The sequence below is a fragment of the Candoia aspera genome, chromosome 2, assembly GCF_035149785.1.
Source record: "Candoia aspera isolate rCanAsp1 chromosome 2, rCanAsp1.hap2, whole genome shotgun sequence".
NCBI classification, from domain to species: domain Eukaryota; kingdom Metazoa; phylum Chordata; class Lepidosauria; order Squamata; family Boidae; genus Candoia; species Candoia aspera.
Genome location: NC_086154.1, coordinates 203,436,256 through 203,452,054, shown reverse-complemented (window position 1 = coordinate 203,452,054; position 15,799 = coordinate 203,436,256). Strand labels below are relative to the sequence as shown.

General features: G+C 38.3%; 2 protein-coding genes across 5 annotated transcripts in view; one reads left to right on the top strand and one right to left on the bottom strand.

Moving 5' to 3' along the window:
• Positions 1–15,799, bottom strand: part of ERCC6L2 (ERCC excision repair 6 like 2) — a 65,551-nt gene that overhangs the window by 13,506 nt on the left and 36,246 nt on the right. Inside the window, exons 15-18 of the mRNA XM_063295220.1 lie at positions 13,149–13,301; positions 12,360–12,431; positions 9,357–10,488; positions 4,690–4,844 (exon numbers count right to left, since the gene is read on the bottom strand). Coding sequence (XP_063151290.1) covers positions 4,690–4,844; positions 9,357–10,488; positions 12,360–12,431; positions 13,149–13,301 — 1,512 coding nt within the window. The remainder of the gene's footprint in view (positions 1–4,689; positions 4,845–9,356; positions 10,489–12,359; positions 12,432–13,148; positions 13,302–15,799) is intronic.
• CDC14B (cell division cycle 14B) overlaps positions 1–15,799 on the top strand; it is a 305,941-nt gene that overhangs the window by 275,977 nt on the left and 14,165 nt on the right. The window lies entirely within an intron of this gene.

Sequence of the window (15,799 nt, the reverse complement as noted above, 5' to 3'; positions counted from 1 at the left end):
TTGCTGCCACATTTACCAGTTCATCTGGAGGCTCTGTTAATCTACCAGAAGGATTGACATGATAAGAGCATGAAATATTCTCATATTCCCATGACTTTTGGAAACTTCTTCCATTCCTTATTATATTACTGTTGCCCAACCGCTGCACTGGAACCTGTTTCTTTAGCCCTCATACCCATTTTCTGAAAATATTACTTTTGACACTGAAAATCTGCCCTTCAACATGTACAGTGAAAACACCAGAAAACACCAGAAATTAATTCAGTTTTTTCTATGAGCTCATTTTCTACTAGTACTCAATTTAATTCCCCTAGTGTAATTGACTGTTCATCGCTTTAGATAGATATTTTAATATTATTATTAGCAATATGAATCTCTATAGCTTTGCATCCTTTGCTATTTTGCATTTCTCTAGTGCAAATCTGTGAACCTCATTCAGCAATACTTCCATTTCCTTAAGTAGCCTTCTTTTCTCAATTAGTTCTCCTCAATACTGCTGGTTAACCATTCTTGTGAACCTCTTAGCCTTGATAACACTTTCTTGACCTATGACATTCCTTCTGTCCCAGTTTTTTTTATTGTGGTTTTCTAGAAAGAAACAACCCCATTGACTTTCCCTTTTCAAATTCCTTCTTACAAGTCCCCATCATTTTTAAAAAGCTTAGCATAGTCAAATATGAAGATGCTAAGCTCCTGCGGCAATGTTAAATATAAATAAATCTTATAGTACTGTGCTTAACTTTCTAATCATTTAACCAACACACCACATCCTGGGCATTGCTTGGTATTCAGTCCACCATTGTTTTCCTTCTGGTTGGTTCCATGACTGATTGTTCTTGGGCACAGTCACTTAAAATATCTAAAACATTAAACCTCTTTGTCATGATAGTTTCTGTGATGCTAATTGAAATCACGTATCAGTACAATCATTTCTTCTTTAGAAGTCTCCCTCATTGCCATATCCATTTCAAAATCACCCATTTCACTCTGAGGAAGTAAACAATGCATCAAAAAGTAAACAGAGGACATGAAAATTAGCCTTACACTAAAGATATAGAATTAAAGATTGCAGAAAGATTATTAGGTTTGTTAAAGTATGCGGTAAAGATGGTAAACGAAATCACCAGGCAATTTTTTCCATCAAGATTGAGGTTTCATTTCCTGTTAAGAACTCCCACTCAATAAATACAGAAAAACAAAAAGCATGAGAGACATGAATCTCTTTCCATAAATGGAGGGAGAGAGATATCCTTCTAACAAAACATGATTCCTACTAACCACTGTGATTCTGCAATCTGCTTCTCATCCGAGTCCAGCATGATTATAGCCTCACAAATAAGAACCACTGGCATGAAACAACAATTACAGAAATGCTACCTCACAGATGTAGATGTTTCCCATACTGGTGAAGTGAGTGACCTAGATCACAAGGGGAGACAGAAAAGTAGGACTCAACACAAAGGGAAGGTCTTAAGGCCACAATAAGGATTGTAGAGTCAGAGAAGCAGGTGAGCCAGGCTATAAACCTAAAAGGCGGCTTCTTGCTTCCTCTGCTTTGTCAGCTTTTGCAAATCTCCTTGTATCCTATGAGTTTTGATATTCTCTATTCTCTATTAGTATATTTTATATATACAGGGTAACTAAGAACTAAGGTTGTGCAACAACTGCTTCAGAGGCTTGATTCAATACAGGTTGATCACAGGCAGTTCATTATCACTTGGAAAGGGAGCTGTATTTAAAAAATTGAGCCTTCTTCTCCTGCAATCTAACATAGGAAAAGAAAGACCCATAAATTTTGTTTTCCAACAGAATGGGATGAAATTGGTAGACACCCCATTTAGCTTTATGTGGGAATAAAATGTGCATCATTTAGATAGACTTTATTAATTTTGGTCAGTAACAAGCATAGAGAAAAAATAAAAAATAAAGAGTACAATAAAATCAAGTGTACAAATATGGTGTGAATAAACAGAATAAAATAAGTGATACAGCAGTGTACACTATTACAGCTAAAATTATTCAATAAAATTTGTATCTAAACCTAAAAGGAGAAGTAAACATTCAATTTATAATAAAGCAATTTGACTATATTTATATATATATATAATTCCTATAAAATTTAAAAATCTGGGGTATTAATCATTAATTAACTGAAAAGAATTATTAAAATACAAATAGAAAATAATTACTAAAAGTAAGCCTGAGACCAATTGTTTATGCACATTTACCACTGTTACACAAAACGTGGCAATGTTGTATGTGATGTCTTTTCTTATCTAACAGAGGTCAACATAAAATTCCTCAGGTCGACCCAGAGCATATGACGAAAGTGGAAAAATGACTCTTCTTTGGCTATCATTATAAAATAGATGGTGTAAGTTCATGTGAAGGATGGATTAAACTGAACCCTTACTACAAGGGCAAGTTCAACTATCTATGTTACTAAATTTCCCATTTAAAAGTGCTGAGGCTATTAATTCTGGCTCAAAAAAGAACCTTAACCATCTGGTATGGTTAAACTGGGGTTAGATAGAACTAGGAATAAGACCTCTATTGTTTTGATTAATTTGGTATCAGTGTCCAGGAGCCATTCTCTAATGTCCCTCTTAGCCTGAGTGAATTCAAGAAACTGTTAAGGACTCAAAAGAAAGGCCACAAGAATAAAGTTTTTTTTAAGAATTACTTAAAACCATGAAGACTGAAATTTATCAGATAGGAGAGGCAGAATCAGTCCAACTGGAAAATAGTCGCACTTGAGATAATAATAATTAATAGCCAAACTCTTAACTCAACCCTCTTTTGAGTCAGTCTCAAACTTCAGGATCACATTTGATACGCATTTTGGGGTTTGGAACAATGATAAACTTGGTTTGCACCACTTCCATTGACCCATAAGTTAGGAGGGCTGCAGATGGGAATTATAAAGCAGCTGAACCAGAGATTTAGCTGTGAGTAGTCTTAAAGCTGTGGGGATACATTCCCTACTTTAGTGTGAAAAAAAATGAGAATAGCTGAAGAGCTTCTTTGAGCCTGCAAGACCACAGAGTCAATACGTGCCCTCCATGACCACATGTCTTGAAATATCACCCCTAAGTATTTAAAAGCCCTTACCAGCTTCATCTGTTTGAGCCTCTACTGCAAATCAGAGGTTCCTGAATGTTTTCGTGAACAGCAATATTTTGGTCTTCTGGTAGTTTATCAAAAGCTAGTATTCCCTACAGTGGCACGCTAAGGTGTTAGGAGTGTGCCAAAGGCCAGCTGGTGTTCTAGAAATAATGGCTGCATTGGCTGCATAAAATAATAGCAGAACGTTCACATTTGCAGTTCTGGCAGGATGAAAATTTGTGGCTAAAAGTTCCTTAGCCAATGAATTTTTGTATAGATTTAATAGGGAAGGAGCAAGGATACAACCCTGCTTAACTCACCTATGTACAGGAATTGGTTTTGACAGAAGATTCTGTGGGATACAACATATTCCAATCCTGGAATCATTAAATAACCTTTGGATTAGAATGATATTGTCAAGTCAACACCAAGACCATAGGAGAGGCCTTGAAATCAAATCAAATTCTAATTTAAAGTCAGCAAAGGCCACATGAAGGGAGGCTCTGGATTTTTCAGTATATTGTGCTTCATTTAATAGTAATAAGTGCAGAGCTTTTCAAGCTGCACTCTTTAAAATCTGGGTTTTTAAGGTGCCTGTAATTTTATTGCTTCAGGTCAGAATGTGATGAAATTCACTGTAATAGTCCCTATAGTGAGAAATATCTATGCCAATTTTTTTGCAAACGGAAAGGGAAAACCTTGTCTTCCTGACACTGAAGGACTAAAATTTTTTTCTGAATTACTTCATTCCATCTCAAGACCCAGGATTTCACTGGCTCTCCCCACTAACTTTGCCCCCTCTCCCCAATAAACTTTGCAACTTCTTGGGGGGAGAGGTTTCAAGAAACTGATTGACAATGTAGTGTTTGTGATGTGGCAATTACCAATATAACCAGAAGATACGTAAACTCTATGGAAAGTGTGAGTTAGATGAAGGATGTGAAAGATGACAAATGAAAAGGAACCAAAGGGGAAGAACACAGAAGAAAAAGGATTTTGAAGGAAAGGACTGAAAGCTGTACGGTAAGGAACCAAATATAACAGGCTTGTCATGTTTATACAATAGGATAGCTGATATACATTTAAGAATCACATAAAGTATGACATTCTTCCCAAAAAGGTTTCTGCTATAACCATAATCTTTTGATTCTTAAGTCTTAAAGTTGTACTTATGAGAAAGAGACAGAGAGAAGGGGAAAATACAGAAATAAACATATTGATTTAAACTTTTGATTTAATGTATGAAATGAACAGCAGAGGATGTTTGCATACTATAACTTCTTTCTGATTGTTGTTTTTAAAAAATGCAGCAAAAGGGTATAATGAGTATGTACATCCTTGGCATATCTGACATATGCCAGATATGGCATCAGTGAAACTTCCATAATAATCTTTTCACTCCCTTGGTACAGAAATAGCACCATTCACTTTGTTAAGAATCTGTTGTAGGCACCATCTTCCAGTAACTGTTCCTTTGATCACTCATGGTGGTCAACAATGAAAAGCCATGTTTGAAAAATAAAATACTGAGGTTAAAGAACAACAATAGCAAGAGAAACACACTTCTCAGTTTCTGCTCTTTACCTTGGCTCTGCATACTGCTATGTTTGCTGGGAGCTGGGAAAATTGTTGTAGTTCAAAAACATCTCGCACTGCCCAGTGACTCATCTGATTTTCAGCCTTGCTTGGGCCAACCACCGCTTGGTTTGAATGAACATATGGAACTTCAGCAACATTATCTAATAATTGAAACAGAATACAGAGGTTATAGGTTTAAGACTGCAGTATGATTGTCATGTTCACCGTTCCGATGTTTCTGCATCGTAACGGTTCGCTTGCCATGGTGCTGATACGTGTTCTGGCTGGGAGGGTGCTGCTGCGAGCCTTGTACTAAAAACGTGTTGATCTGTGCCAGAAGGAATGTGTTTAGATTATCTCTGAAATGTCAAGGTATCTTTGCCCGTTGAGCAGCAGAGCTCGTTGGGAGCACCTGGGAATGTGGGGTGAACTGTATGTGAAGGAGGGGCTGGGCTGGTGTTTCTAAGATGCTATTTAGTTTGAGTTTAGGCGCGCTTTTCTCATTCTCAGCTTTTTACCTGTTTGCACCCTTTTCTAAATAAACTCAGAACCTGAATTGCCATTTTGAGACTGAGCGTTTTATTGGAATTAAGGCAACTATCACATAAAGCTGAGAATCATTTTTCAAACCAACCTCGCTGCTCTTTACCGGAAAATTTTCTTGTGAAAGAGGATCCAGCAATGGCTGAAGGGGGAGAGGATCTTACAGAGTTCGATGACCGGGCGGAACAAGCTCCAGAGTCGACGGCCACGAGCAGGGACCCGAGTCCTATCCCCGCCCGAGCAACCTCTCAGTCGGGGGATTCCTATTCTACAGCACGGTCAAAGAAACCCCCGCAGGACGACAGAGCGGGACAGGAGCAATTTCTATGGGATGCGCTGATGGACCCTCCGCCCGGGCCATCCCACTCAACATGGAAGCTCCGCTGGCCAGACACTCCGCTGGGAGTGGGACCCGAGGTGTCGAGGAGCCCTCCGCAGGAGGGACCGGGGCTGGAGGACTCCGCCACGCCAGACCGAATTAGGGTCCTGGAATCCAAGATCGAATCCATGGAACACGTCTTACGCTCCATGTCGGCTGCATTTGGGGATCTTGTAAGAATCGTCAAAGGTCCCGGGGCGATGCGGCCGCCCAGCCTCCCGTCTTCCCCCTCACTGGCTCAGGGAGGGAGCACCCCACCACGGGGCTCTCCAGCAGGTCCGCGGGGATCTACTCCCATAGGGGTGGGTCCAAGGCAGCCATCCAGTGGGGTTCAACATATTGGGGGAACCCCCCGGGACTTCCCGGTGAAGTTTGATGGTGACCCCGCTAACCTATCCTTCTTTCTCACCAATGCGGCCAGCTTCATGAGACGGCATGGCCACCTCTTCCCGTCGGAGGAAGAGAAGATAGCGGCGGTGGCCACGAAATTGAAAGGCAGAGCTGCGGACTGGTATGTCCAGCTGTCGGAAATTGGGGCTCCAGCCCTGGACTCATTCGATGCCTTTTTGGCTGCCTTAAAGCACTACTTTGAAGATCCCTTGGCTAAAGAAAGAGCTAAGGACGCGCTTAAAGCACTTGTGCAGGGGCAAAAGCCTGTGGCTGACTATGCACTAGAATTTAAAGTTTTGGCAGGCAAAGTTCCCGAATGGTCTGAGGCCACCTTGATTGATCGCTTTAAGGATGGCCTCAATTGCAAAGTCTTGCGTTGGGCTCTTGGGTGAGATGATCCCAACTCATTGCATGATTGGATCTGCCTCGCTGGTAAAGCAGAACATGCCCAGCGCACCTTCATGATGGCCACCAGAGAGGACAAGCCTGTCTCATCTGGCCGCGCACCGGGGCTGGCGTCTACCTTGCGATGGGATACGGAGAAGCAGCGCCGATTTGTCCGGGGGCAATGCATCACCTGTGGGAAGCCGGGTCACCGAGCTGTTGACTGCCCCAAAACTAAGGCGACAGAATGTCCCACGAAAGTGCTTCAGAAGCCAACCAAGAAAGCCGTCAACCCTACTCATCGGGTGACAGGAGTGCTGGCTACTGCGGACGACGAAGACGTCTACACCCCAGGAGAGGAATTAGACGCATTGGAGCAGTTGGCGGGAAATGCTTTCCACCTGTCTTAACCGGCGCCGCGGGGCAGGTGGTACAATCCGGGCGCAACTCTAACGGGGTGAGTGCTGATTGCCCTATTCTCGCTGTCAAAGTTGACTTGGGCTTTCAGAAAAAATCTATTGAGGTCTGGGCTTTACTAGACTCCGGATGTTCTAGGTGCTTGATCCATCCTGATTTAGTCACGGCATTGGATTTACCCTGCTTCCCCCTCCCAAAGCCGCTGCATTTCCAGCAGCTTGATGGCTCTACTGCGGGGGGGGGGCCTGCAACCCACTTCACGGGTGAAGTTGCGTTGCGCATGGGGTCCCACTTCGAACTTATCCAGTTCATAGTGACCCCTGTGGGGAATCCTCTGGTGGTGCTAGGGATCCCATGGTTCACTTCCCATAACCCCTACATCAATTGGCGTTCCCGCTCCATTACCTTTGAGGATGGCTTCTATCAAGCTCCTCTGCTGGGACGTCCCATGCCTCCAACGGCTGGGCAAGCGGAGATTGTGACTCATAGATGTTCAATAAAAATTAAGTTGCTCACAAAATCCTAAGGTTAATTTTAATTACTATTCATTCAGAAATTCTTAAGATCCTAGATAGTTGAAGGTACATTTTAATCTAATTTAAATATTTAGTAATTTGAAAGAATATCAATTTTATCTTTCATTAGTAAAGATAAAGGTTTTATTTTCCTTTAGCTTGACTTCTAATGACTACATAGATATGACCATGGTATTTTTATGGGAATAGTACCGAAGTGTCTTCTTCCGGGTTTGGTTTTTTTTAATTTCCCACTCTAGTCTATAACCCAGGGATTTCTAAGTGATATCTCCAACCTTGTCCAACTTGCTTAGCTTTTTTGAAAGTGAACTAGATACTGCCATCTGCTCCAACATTAACTATAATCATTAAATATTATCTTTTAATAATTATTAATCAGGCTGATGCACAACTCAATAAAAATACAAGATTCATGAAAATTTTAAAAAATTCTTATAATACACAATTGTGAAAGATACGTAATTTTAATATAGCCAGAACCCATATTACTATTTCTGATTGATCAGTTTCAATGGTTATAGAAAAGTACTAACAACGCCGTTCTATGAAGTCCATAAACACCAACCCCAATCTATATTCAAATTAAATATTCTAGCAGAATATTATTAATTACATTTATTAACCACTGAATCCGTAGGGACTCTTGGCAATTTACAAGAAAGATACAGAAGAAACATAGAATAAAGAATAAATTAAATTAACTAAACCAGACTATAACAAAACTAAGGTGAAATGAAGGCCCCAATGACCTCTTGAAGAGGTTTATTTTGAGCAGCTTCTGGAAGAGAGTCGGAGTGAGAGCCAATCAGATGCCAGTGAGAGGCCATTTCAAAGGAACAGCATAGTCAATGAAAAGTAGCAGCACCAAGCCTCAGCTTCCCTCACTTTTATGAAGTGAACGAATATTTAAAGAGTAACATCAGAATTAAAAACACTAAAGAACAGAAGAAAATTTCAGTTGAACAAAAGTAGGTTTAGACTAATTCAGGCAGACTGTAAAGCTGTCTCAAATGGTCCACTTATGTTAAGCTTTAATGCTAATTTTACTCATAAATAATACTTGAGTTGTTAATATCAAATACTTGAGACCATCAACAATGCTTGGTTTTGTTGTAAAAATTATTAGATAAAACAATCCACTATGCTTTTGTCTGTAAAGTAATTGTTGCTAAACCTGCCATGAGATACAGTAAATGCACATATTTTACAGTATTAATTAAAATCCCAAGCATATTTCTCTCTTCAGTATCAATAAAGGGCCTCCTGGCTGGATCATATCCTGTGAATATTCATTTAAAATTAGCCAGGAAGAGGCTGTTTTCTGTAGTGGAGCATCTTTTTAGAGAAAAGGCATGCACCAACTTTACTGTATCAAGTGGTGTCAAATGCCAAGATAAAATTTGTATTCACCTTAGCAATTGATGTCAAATGTCCCACTGGGTTTTGCCACTGGTTTAATAGAAGTGATACAAACTACTGTACAATTAGTTCATAAGAACATCACCTGATATGTTTTGCTGAATTTTAACTTTGCATAAAAGGTATAATGCTGGACCTCATGAATGGCATAATGAGCAGTATGTAAATACTTAAAATAAATATTTCATGTTTAATGCATTGCAAATTCCTAGATGATCTCTTCCAGTAGGTTCATGTAAAAGTTGTGTAACATTGGCAACAAGATCAAACCCTGAAGAAGGATTTGTATCAATGACCAATGGTTCAACGTTGCTTTCTGAAACTGCTCCCCAAAGAATGGAACCATGCAAAGCTGGTCCCGCCCAAGCAACGCAAGACACTGTGTTGATGACACTGAGTGTCTTAGATTTTAAGCAGTATAACAGAGATGCAATCCCTGCCTAGGAAGAGTTTATCATCTCAGGGAGAAAGTCTAAGGAAGAACTGAAGATGTAATGTAACAGATTGACAGCAGAAAAGATGAAAATACTAAACGCTTTTCATCTTTAACTTATGGTTATTACTCTCTTTCTAGAAAAAAAAAATTATGAAATAAATATAATTACCAAAAAGTCCATCCAGTGATCCTACTTTTTGTCCTTGGCCTGACGATGACTCTTTTCTGACAGAAGGCTGGTATCTGTTGGAATTACTGTGTGTTTTCAGTGTCATAGAAGGATAATTGAGGTATGGTGAGAATCTGGACTTAATCTGAATTCCACACCTATCACCCTTTAGCGTTAGTTTTTTTTTATTAGCATTAACCGTCTTAACTGGAAAGCTTTCTTCTTCTGATGAATATTCCTCTATAATCTGAGAATCAGCATTGCTTTCTCCCCTGCTTGAACTGCTTCTGTGAACAACAGTTTTGGAAGACTTATATCCTTCCTTGTTCTGGAATTGTTTTTGTTTCGCAGTACTGGTGAATTTCTGCTTTCCTGAATTGGACATCTCAATATCATCAGATTCATCACTAGCATCACTTACTTCTTTCATAGTTGGTTTTGTTTTACTGAAAGGCAGAACACTTGTGTAACTCTGCTTGGTCAAATGTTTTTGCAATGATGTAAGCAAAAGCTTCTTTTCTGCAGCTAAAACTTCACAGTTTCTGGTTGTCTCTTGAAAACTTTTAATAGATTCCTGATTGTTAGGAACTTGGGAACCAAAGATATCATTTTCAGTTGAGTTGTCTTCAGTGTCCATAACTATCCCAATTTTATTTGAATTATTCATGTTTTTACATTGATCCTTTTCTTCCTCAGAGCATGGTAAAACAGGATAACCACTATTTGCTATTTCACCATGCTTCTCTTGTCTCTCAGTTCTCATTTTTGACACCAAGGTTTTCTTACATCCTGAAATATATGGGTCCCCAATTTTCACAGAACCATCATTCTGAGACTTTCCTTTGGATTGCTGTCTCTTACATTTGTGATCAGCATTTTCATCAACAGACATACCAATGCAATTGCCATCCTCAGCTGTTCTAGTTTTCTTTTCTAGAAGTTTAGGAAATCCACACTGCAGTAAACTGAGTTGTCCCTGTGGAACTTTACTATGTTTTGCTTTGTAATTTCTGTTTCTTGCTTGCACCTTAGAATTTCTCTCATGCTCCTCATCACTGAAGTCACTGTAACAATCAAGTCCTTCCTTTTCTAATGGTTTTGTATCTTGATCTTCATAATTACACTCTGCCTCCTGTATGAAAGAAGCCACTAATTTAAAACCTTTTTGAAATATCACTCTTAACATTCAGTCCTTAAAAGCTACATCACTGTCATAAAAATAATGGTCAATGTTTAAAAGCCATATCATAATTTTAATATAAGGTGGGATGTACACTGACTATCAGCAGAATTCTGCTCTTGGGTTGGTTTTGCAGATCAGTGATAAAGAGGGATTATTTGTCTAATTTCTCCTTTCACTTGCAACTCCCTGAAAAGATGCCTTCAAGAGTTGGGAGACAGAGTGAAACATGTTGGCAGTTTCACAGAGAAATGGAGAAAAAAGGGACTATCAAAAATAAACTTCTCACATTTTCTTTGGCAGGGTGTTTTTGCATTCAAGGGGTATGTCTGCATCCAGCCCGTATTTATATTAATCAAGTATGGACTGCTGTAGAAAAAAAAATCTTAGAAACTATTCAAAGTCTTGGGATGACTGTTTAACATCAAAAAAGCTACCTATCATTTGCTTACTAAGGAGAAAATCTTCATTACAGCTTCTACTGTCTAATCTTTCAAGATTTGTTTTCTTTTTGTTTTTGTGCTAAACAGCTATTCAAACCACAGATAAATAGACTGGCATTCCTAGCCCAATAAGGAAGCAAATCCTATTCCATTCAGTCAGCCTTCTTTTAATAACATACAGTATTAGAAGTTTAATTTAATTAGTTTTAAGGAAATACATTGCAGAAATAGTGGAATATACAGTATAAACAATTTTTTAATGCACTCATTTGACTCATCTCCAGATTCTCTATTTTATGGTATACTTTGATGGTATCATTGCTACATATATTTATCATATCTTGTTTATGAGTTGTACTAGGCTTACTTTTAGAATGAAGCTTTTAAAATATAAGAAAATATAAATAATGCCCCAACTCCAAAGTCAAGGGAATTACTTCAGATAAACTTTGTATAGATAATCTTTGCAAATGTTCTCATGATATAGCTCTTGTTCAATACAAGAGCCAGTTTGGTCTAGTGGTTAAGGCAATGGGCTAGAAACCAGGAGTCTGTGAGTTCTAGTCCCGCCTGAGGCATGAAAGCCGGCTGGGTGATCTTGGACCAGTCGCTCTCTCTCAGCCCAACTCACTTCACAGGGTGGTTTTTGTGGGGAAAATAGGAGGAGGAAGGAGTATTTGGTATGTTTGCCGCCTTGAGTTATTTATAAAAATAATAAAGGTGGGATAAATAAATAAATAATTTTCTAATAGTAATCTTGTATCAGATCCTATATATTTCAAGAAACCACTTCTACAACTTGCTGCCAATTCAATATTGTGAATTCTCAGTTCTATTGCTAGACTGAATATTCTGAATTCTAAATTTTAGTAGTAAGGGAAAACGATCTCCTTCAGCTCTTGCATTCAAGCACAATAATAATTTTGAGAGAGGGAAAGACAAAGAAACCAAATGTACATTCTATTATACTAGCCCCATAGCTACATCATATGCTTCACCACTTGTGAATTTAATTTACAAAAACGCTTTTAATTGGTTGCACATTATTAAATATTTTGTTATGAGATATACCTCTATTATTTAGTACCACTTAAGGAATATTCTACAGCGTCATGTAACACTAATCATATCTATTCAGCTCTATATTTTTATGGACCAGACTCAAAAGCTGTCAAATGAACTAGAAAATAAACTCTGTATATTATAATGCAAGCAGAACGTATTGACATTCAGAATATCAGTGGCCTCACATTCTTAATACTTGCTTTCTAATTCCTCCTGTTTTCTTCAGATTTTATCCCTAGGGAGGAACTGTTATAAATCACATTTACAAAAACATTATGCAGTATGTGTCATGACATTATTATTTACTATTTCTACCTCATGAGGCCGGGATCCCTCTTTCAACCATGTAGCAGCTGTCATGACACCGGCTTCTACTTGGCCTTCCCTCTATAAAAGATCAAAGCAATTTTAGAATAAGTCAGTCCCTGAGTCGGTCTACAAATTCTATGTATGTCACTGCGTTGTATGCTAACACTATAAACAGTCTGAGTTCTAATTCCTATATAAGAAATTTGACATCAGTCTGTGCCCAAGGGATAGGAATACAGAATATCAGTTGCCACTAAAATTTACTAAGGCCTGAAAAGACCCACTGCCAAAGCACCAGGCTCAATATAAGGGATCTTCCTGTTTCCCAGCCTCAGTGTTTGATGAAGTATAAATCCCCACCACCCTAAGGAATATAACCCACCAAAAATAGACGTTTTTAGAATAGGAGAAAAAGATATCCCCCATATGTAATAGAATGTCCTAGAAGAGACGCTGATTGGCTGGAGGACATTTTGAGCAAGAAAATAAACAAACAATTAAATATAGATATAGATATAGATATAGATATAGATATAGATATAGATATAGATATAGATATAAAGGAAAGAAAAATGTATCCACATTTCCTGGTAGGGTAAATCTGTACATAGCTAAAATTAAGTAAACGAAAAAAAAAGGCTATTGTAATAAACTGGACTACTTTCATCCAATGAGAATCTGTCATTTTATTATGGTGAACATTCTTCTGAATTTTCTAATGAATATTCACCAATATGGTAAGAAATAGGAAGGATAAATGGAAATATTCAAAAAGCCCAAATAAAAGCAGAGCACCTCTAGAATCTCTTTTGTAAGACAGGATCCATGGTCTCGAAGCCTGAAAAGATTACGAATACCAAAAAGTTCTCCCTGATGCTCTTTGGATCCTTGAACTGCCTTGAAATATCGCTTGGCATTTTCACTTCCAATCACTACACAATGCAGTTGCTAAAACAGAGCAATACACACATTTCAGAAGCATGTTCCTGCAACAACATAGCAGAATTTACAAACATCTACAATACAGAAACAGATTTTTCAAAGCAAGCAGAATATCCTACAGGGAAATAATATTATATTTTATTTTCCCTGGTGGATGCTGTTATTGTTCCATCATATTAATGGACAGGACAGGACAGGGAAAATACGGTATGATGTTTCCCTTTATTTTGTATAACATATGAAATTAATAACTCTATTAAAAACCTATCACAAGGATACCTTTTTCAGATCATCATCGTCATCTCTACAATATTTTAATAGGTAGAATGGCAAATGATTTTAACATACTAGACAAAGCTCACCTGCTTATTGACATAATCCTTACCAAGTAAACATTATTTAAGCTAGATCACAGAAAGGCCGTGTAACTGGTCAGAGACAATGTGACATCTAGGTTTTCCTTTGACTGAAGCATAGCCTACTTCCTCCTAATCATTATGGTTCTGATACAAGGTGGTCTGTGGGAGAACTGCTTTGGAAAGGGAGCATGAGAAGCAGATGAATCATACATTGCCTGTCTCTGACATAAGATGGCAAAGACAGCATCCCTATCTATACATTTTATTGAAGCCCAACTTTAACAATTACAGCCAAGATATACTGTATAAATACAGAATACTTAAATTGGTGGTCAGCCAAAATATATGTAGCATAGCATAATCTTATCCAATAAAATGTATATTCTTGACACAACCTTAAATCTTCTGCAGATTCCAAATTATTATCCTTCTACTTCATGTAAAGCAGGAACACTGAGAGCGACTTAAAAGCTTTATATTTCACAAATTCGGATATTGTGTAGATTCTGGATATATGAACTTCTATAACAGTGATCTTTTTTCCCAGTACTGAGCCCGAGTGAGCACAATAGCACTCATTTCCATGGTTAGTGTAATATGGATAGTATTCTCCAGTTTTCATTTCTGTGGCCTGCACTGGAAACTATCCATAGCAGCCTGTTGCCCTCCAGCTGTGTTGGATCATACTACTCAGAGATGATGAGAGTTGAAATCCAGCATAGCTGGAGGATATCAGAAGTCTGATTTAAAAGGATCAAAACTTAGAGTGCATGAATATATCAAGTTTATGGTTGATACACGGAATCTTAGGATGTCAGCTGAGGAGCAGAAAAAGAACTGGAAGACAGAATAAGAGAGAAGGAACTAACCATCTTAAATCCTTAATAGTTAACAGTAAATATCCTAGATGAGAGATGTCTGCAGTAAAATCAAGAATTCCTACCTGCACTTTACAAGAATGTTTCAGAAGAAGCAAAATGACGTCTTCCTCTCCACTTTATGCTACAGACCAATGAAATACTCAAGATGTGCACTGACTGTGCACTATAAAGCACAGCAGAAAAAATCCCTTGGACACATGGCAAAAGAAGTGTCCTTTACACTTTCTCCTTCCTGCAATTGTATGTTATAAACTGAATAGCCAACAGGGATATTCTTCAGGATTTGACAACATAGAGGCAATCTGTCAAGATGAATATTGTAACTCTTGACATAAGTCAAATACATAGACCACACTGGACAATCAGATCCAAGACTTGGGCTGGTGTGCATCCTTCTTCCTCCTCTGTTGCACTCTAAATCCTTGTTGGCTTCGTGGCAAACCAGTTTGGTTTTGCATCAGAAAAACAGTTTGATTAATACTGGGCAATATTTGGATTTGAAGTGGGCACCTTTTCTTTGCCTATTAGCTGCACCTTACAGAAATTGCACCTTTTCCCGGGTTTGCAAGGTAGCCATGGGGGATCAAGAGAAAACATATCTGAGCTAAGAAGGCATTAAGGATGCAGATACAATACAGTGACATATGATAGGAAGACTAAGTTTCTTAAATTCACACAAAAGCCTGAGTACTTCACCTACAGCTGGAAAGAGACTAGGAAGATTGGGGATTAACAGTCTTTGTGTTTTCAGAACTGGAGTAGAAGGTAGAGAAAGGGATGGGACACCCATCATTCTTTGTCCTTGAATGCTGATGAAAGCACTGCCAACATCTCCCATTGACTAATCCATTTACAATCAACAATCTTCCACCTGAGAGTGCCTTTAAACTGCAGATCTCAGTGCTTGAACACCCCATAAGATTTGTAACTCCTGTCTGCTGAAAAATTGTTAAGAGTTTAATAGTGTGCATACTGGCCTGTGCCACTTTAGCTGTCCTAACAAACATGTTGTTGTAACTGTGGATGTAATAACAACATAAAATTTTATTTTTTTATTAAAAGCATTTGGATGAATGGCAGAGTTCCTTTCCTTTAATTATATACTTTGCAGGAATGCTTAATTTTATGAATAAGAATTAAATGAATTCAAAAGCTATAACACCAAGCTAAAGATTATTGGGTTGTATTTGGTTGACTTCCCCTCCTTAATAAACAGGCCAAGACATAGCAATATGTTAAGAAAGCAATATGACTGCAAACATAA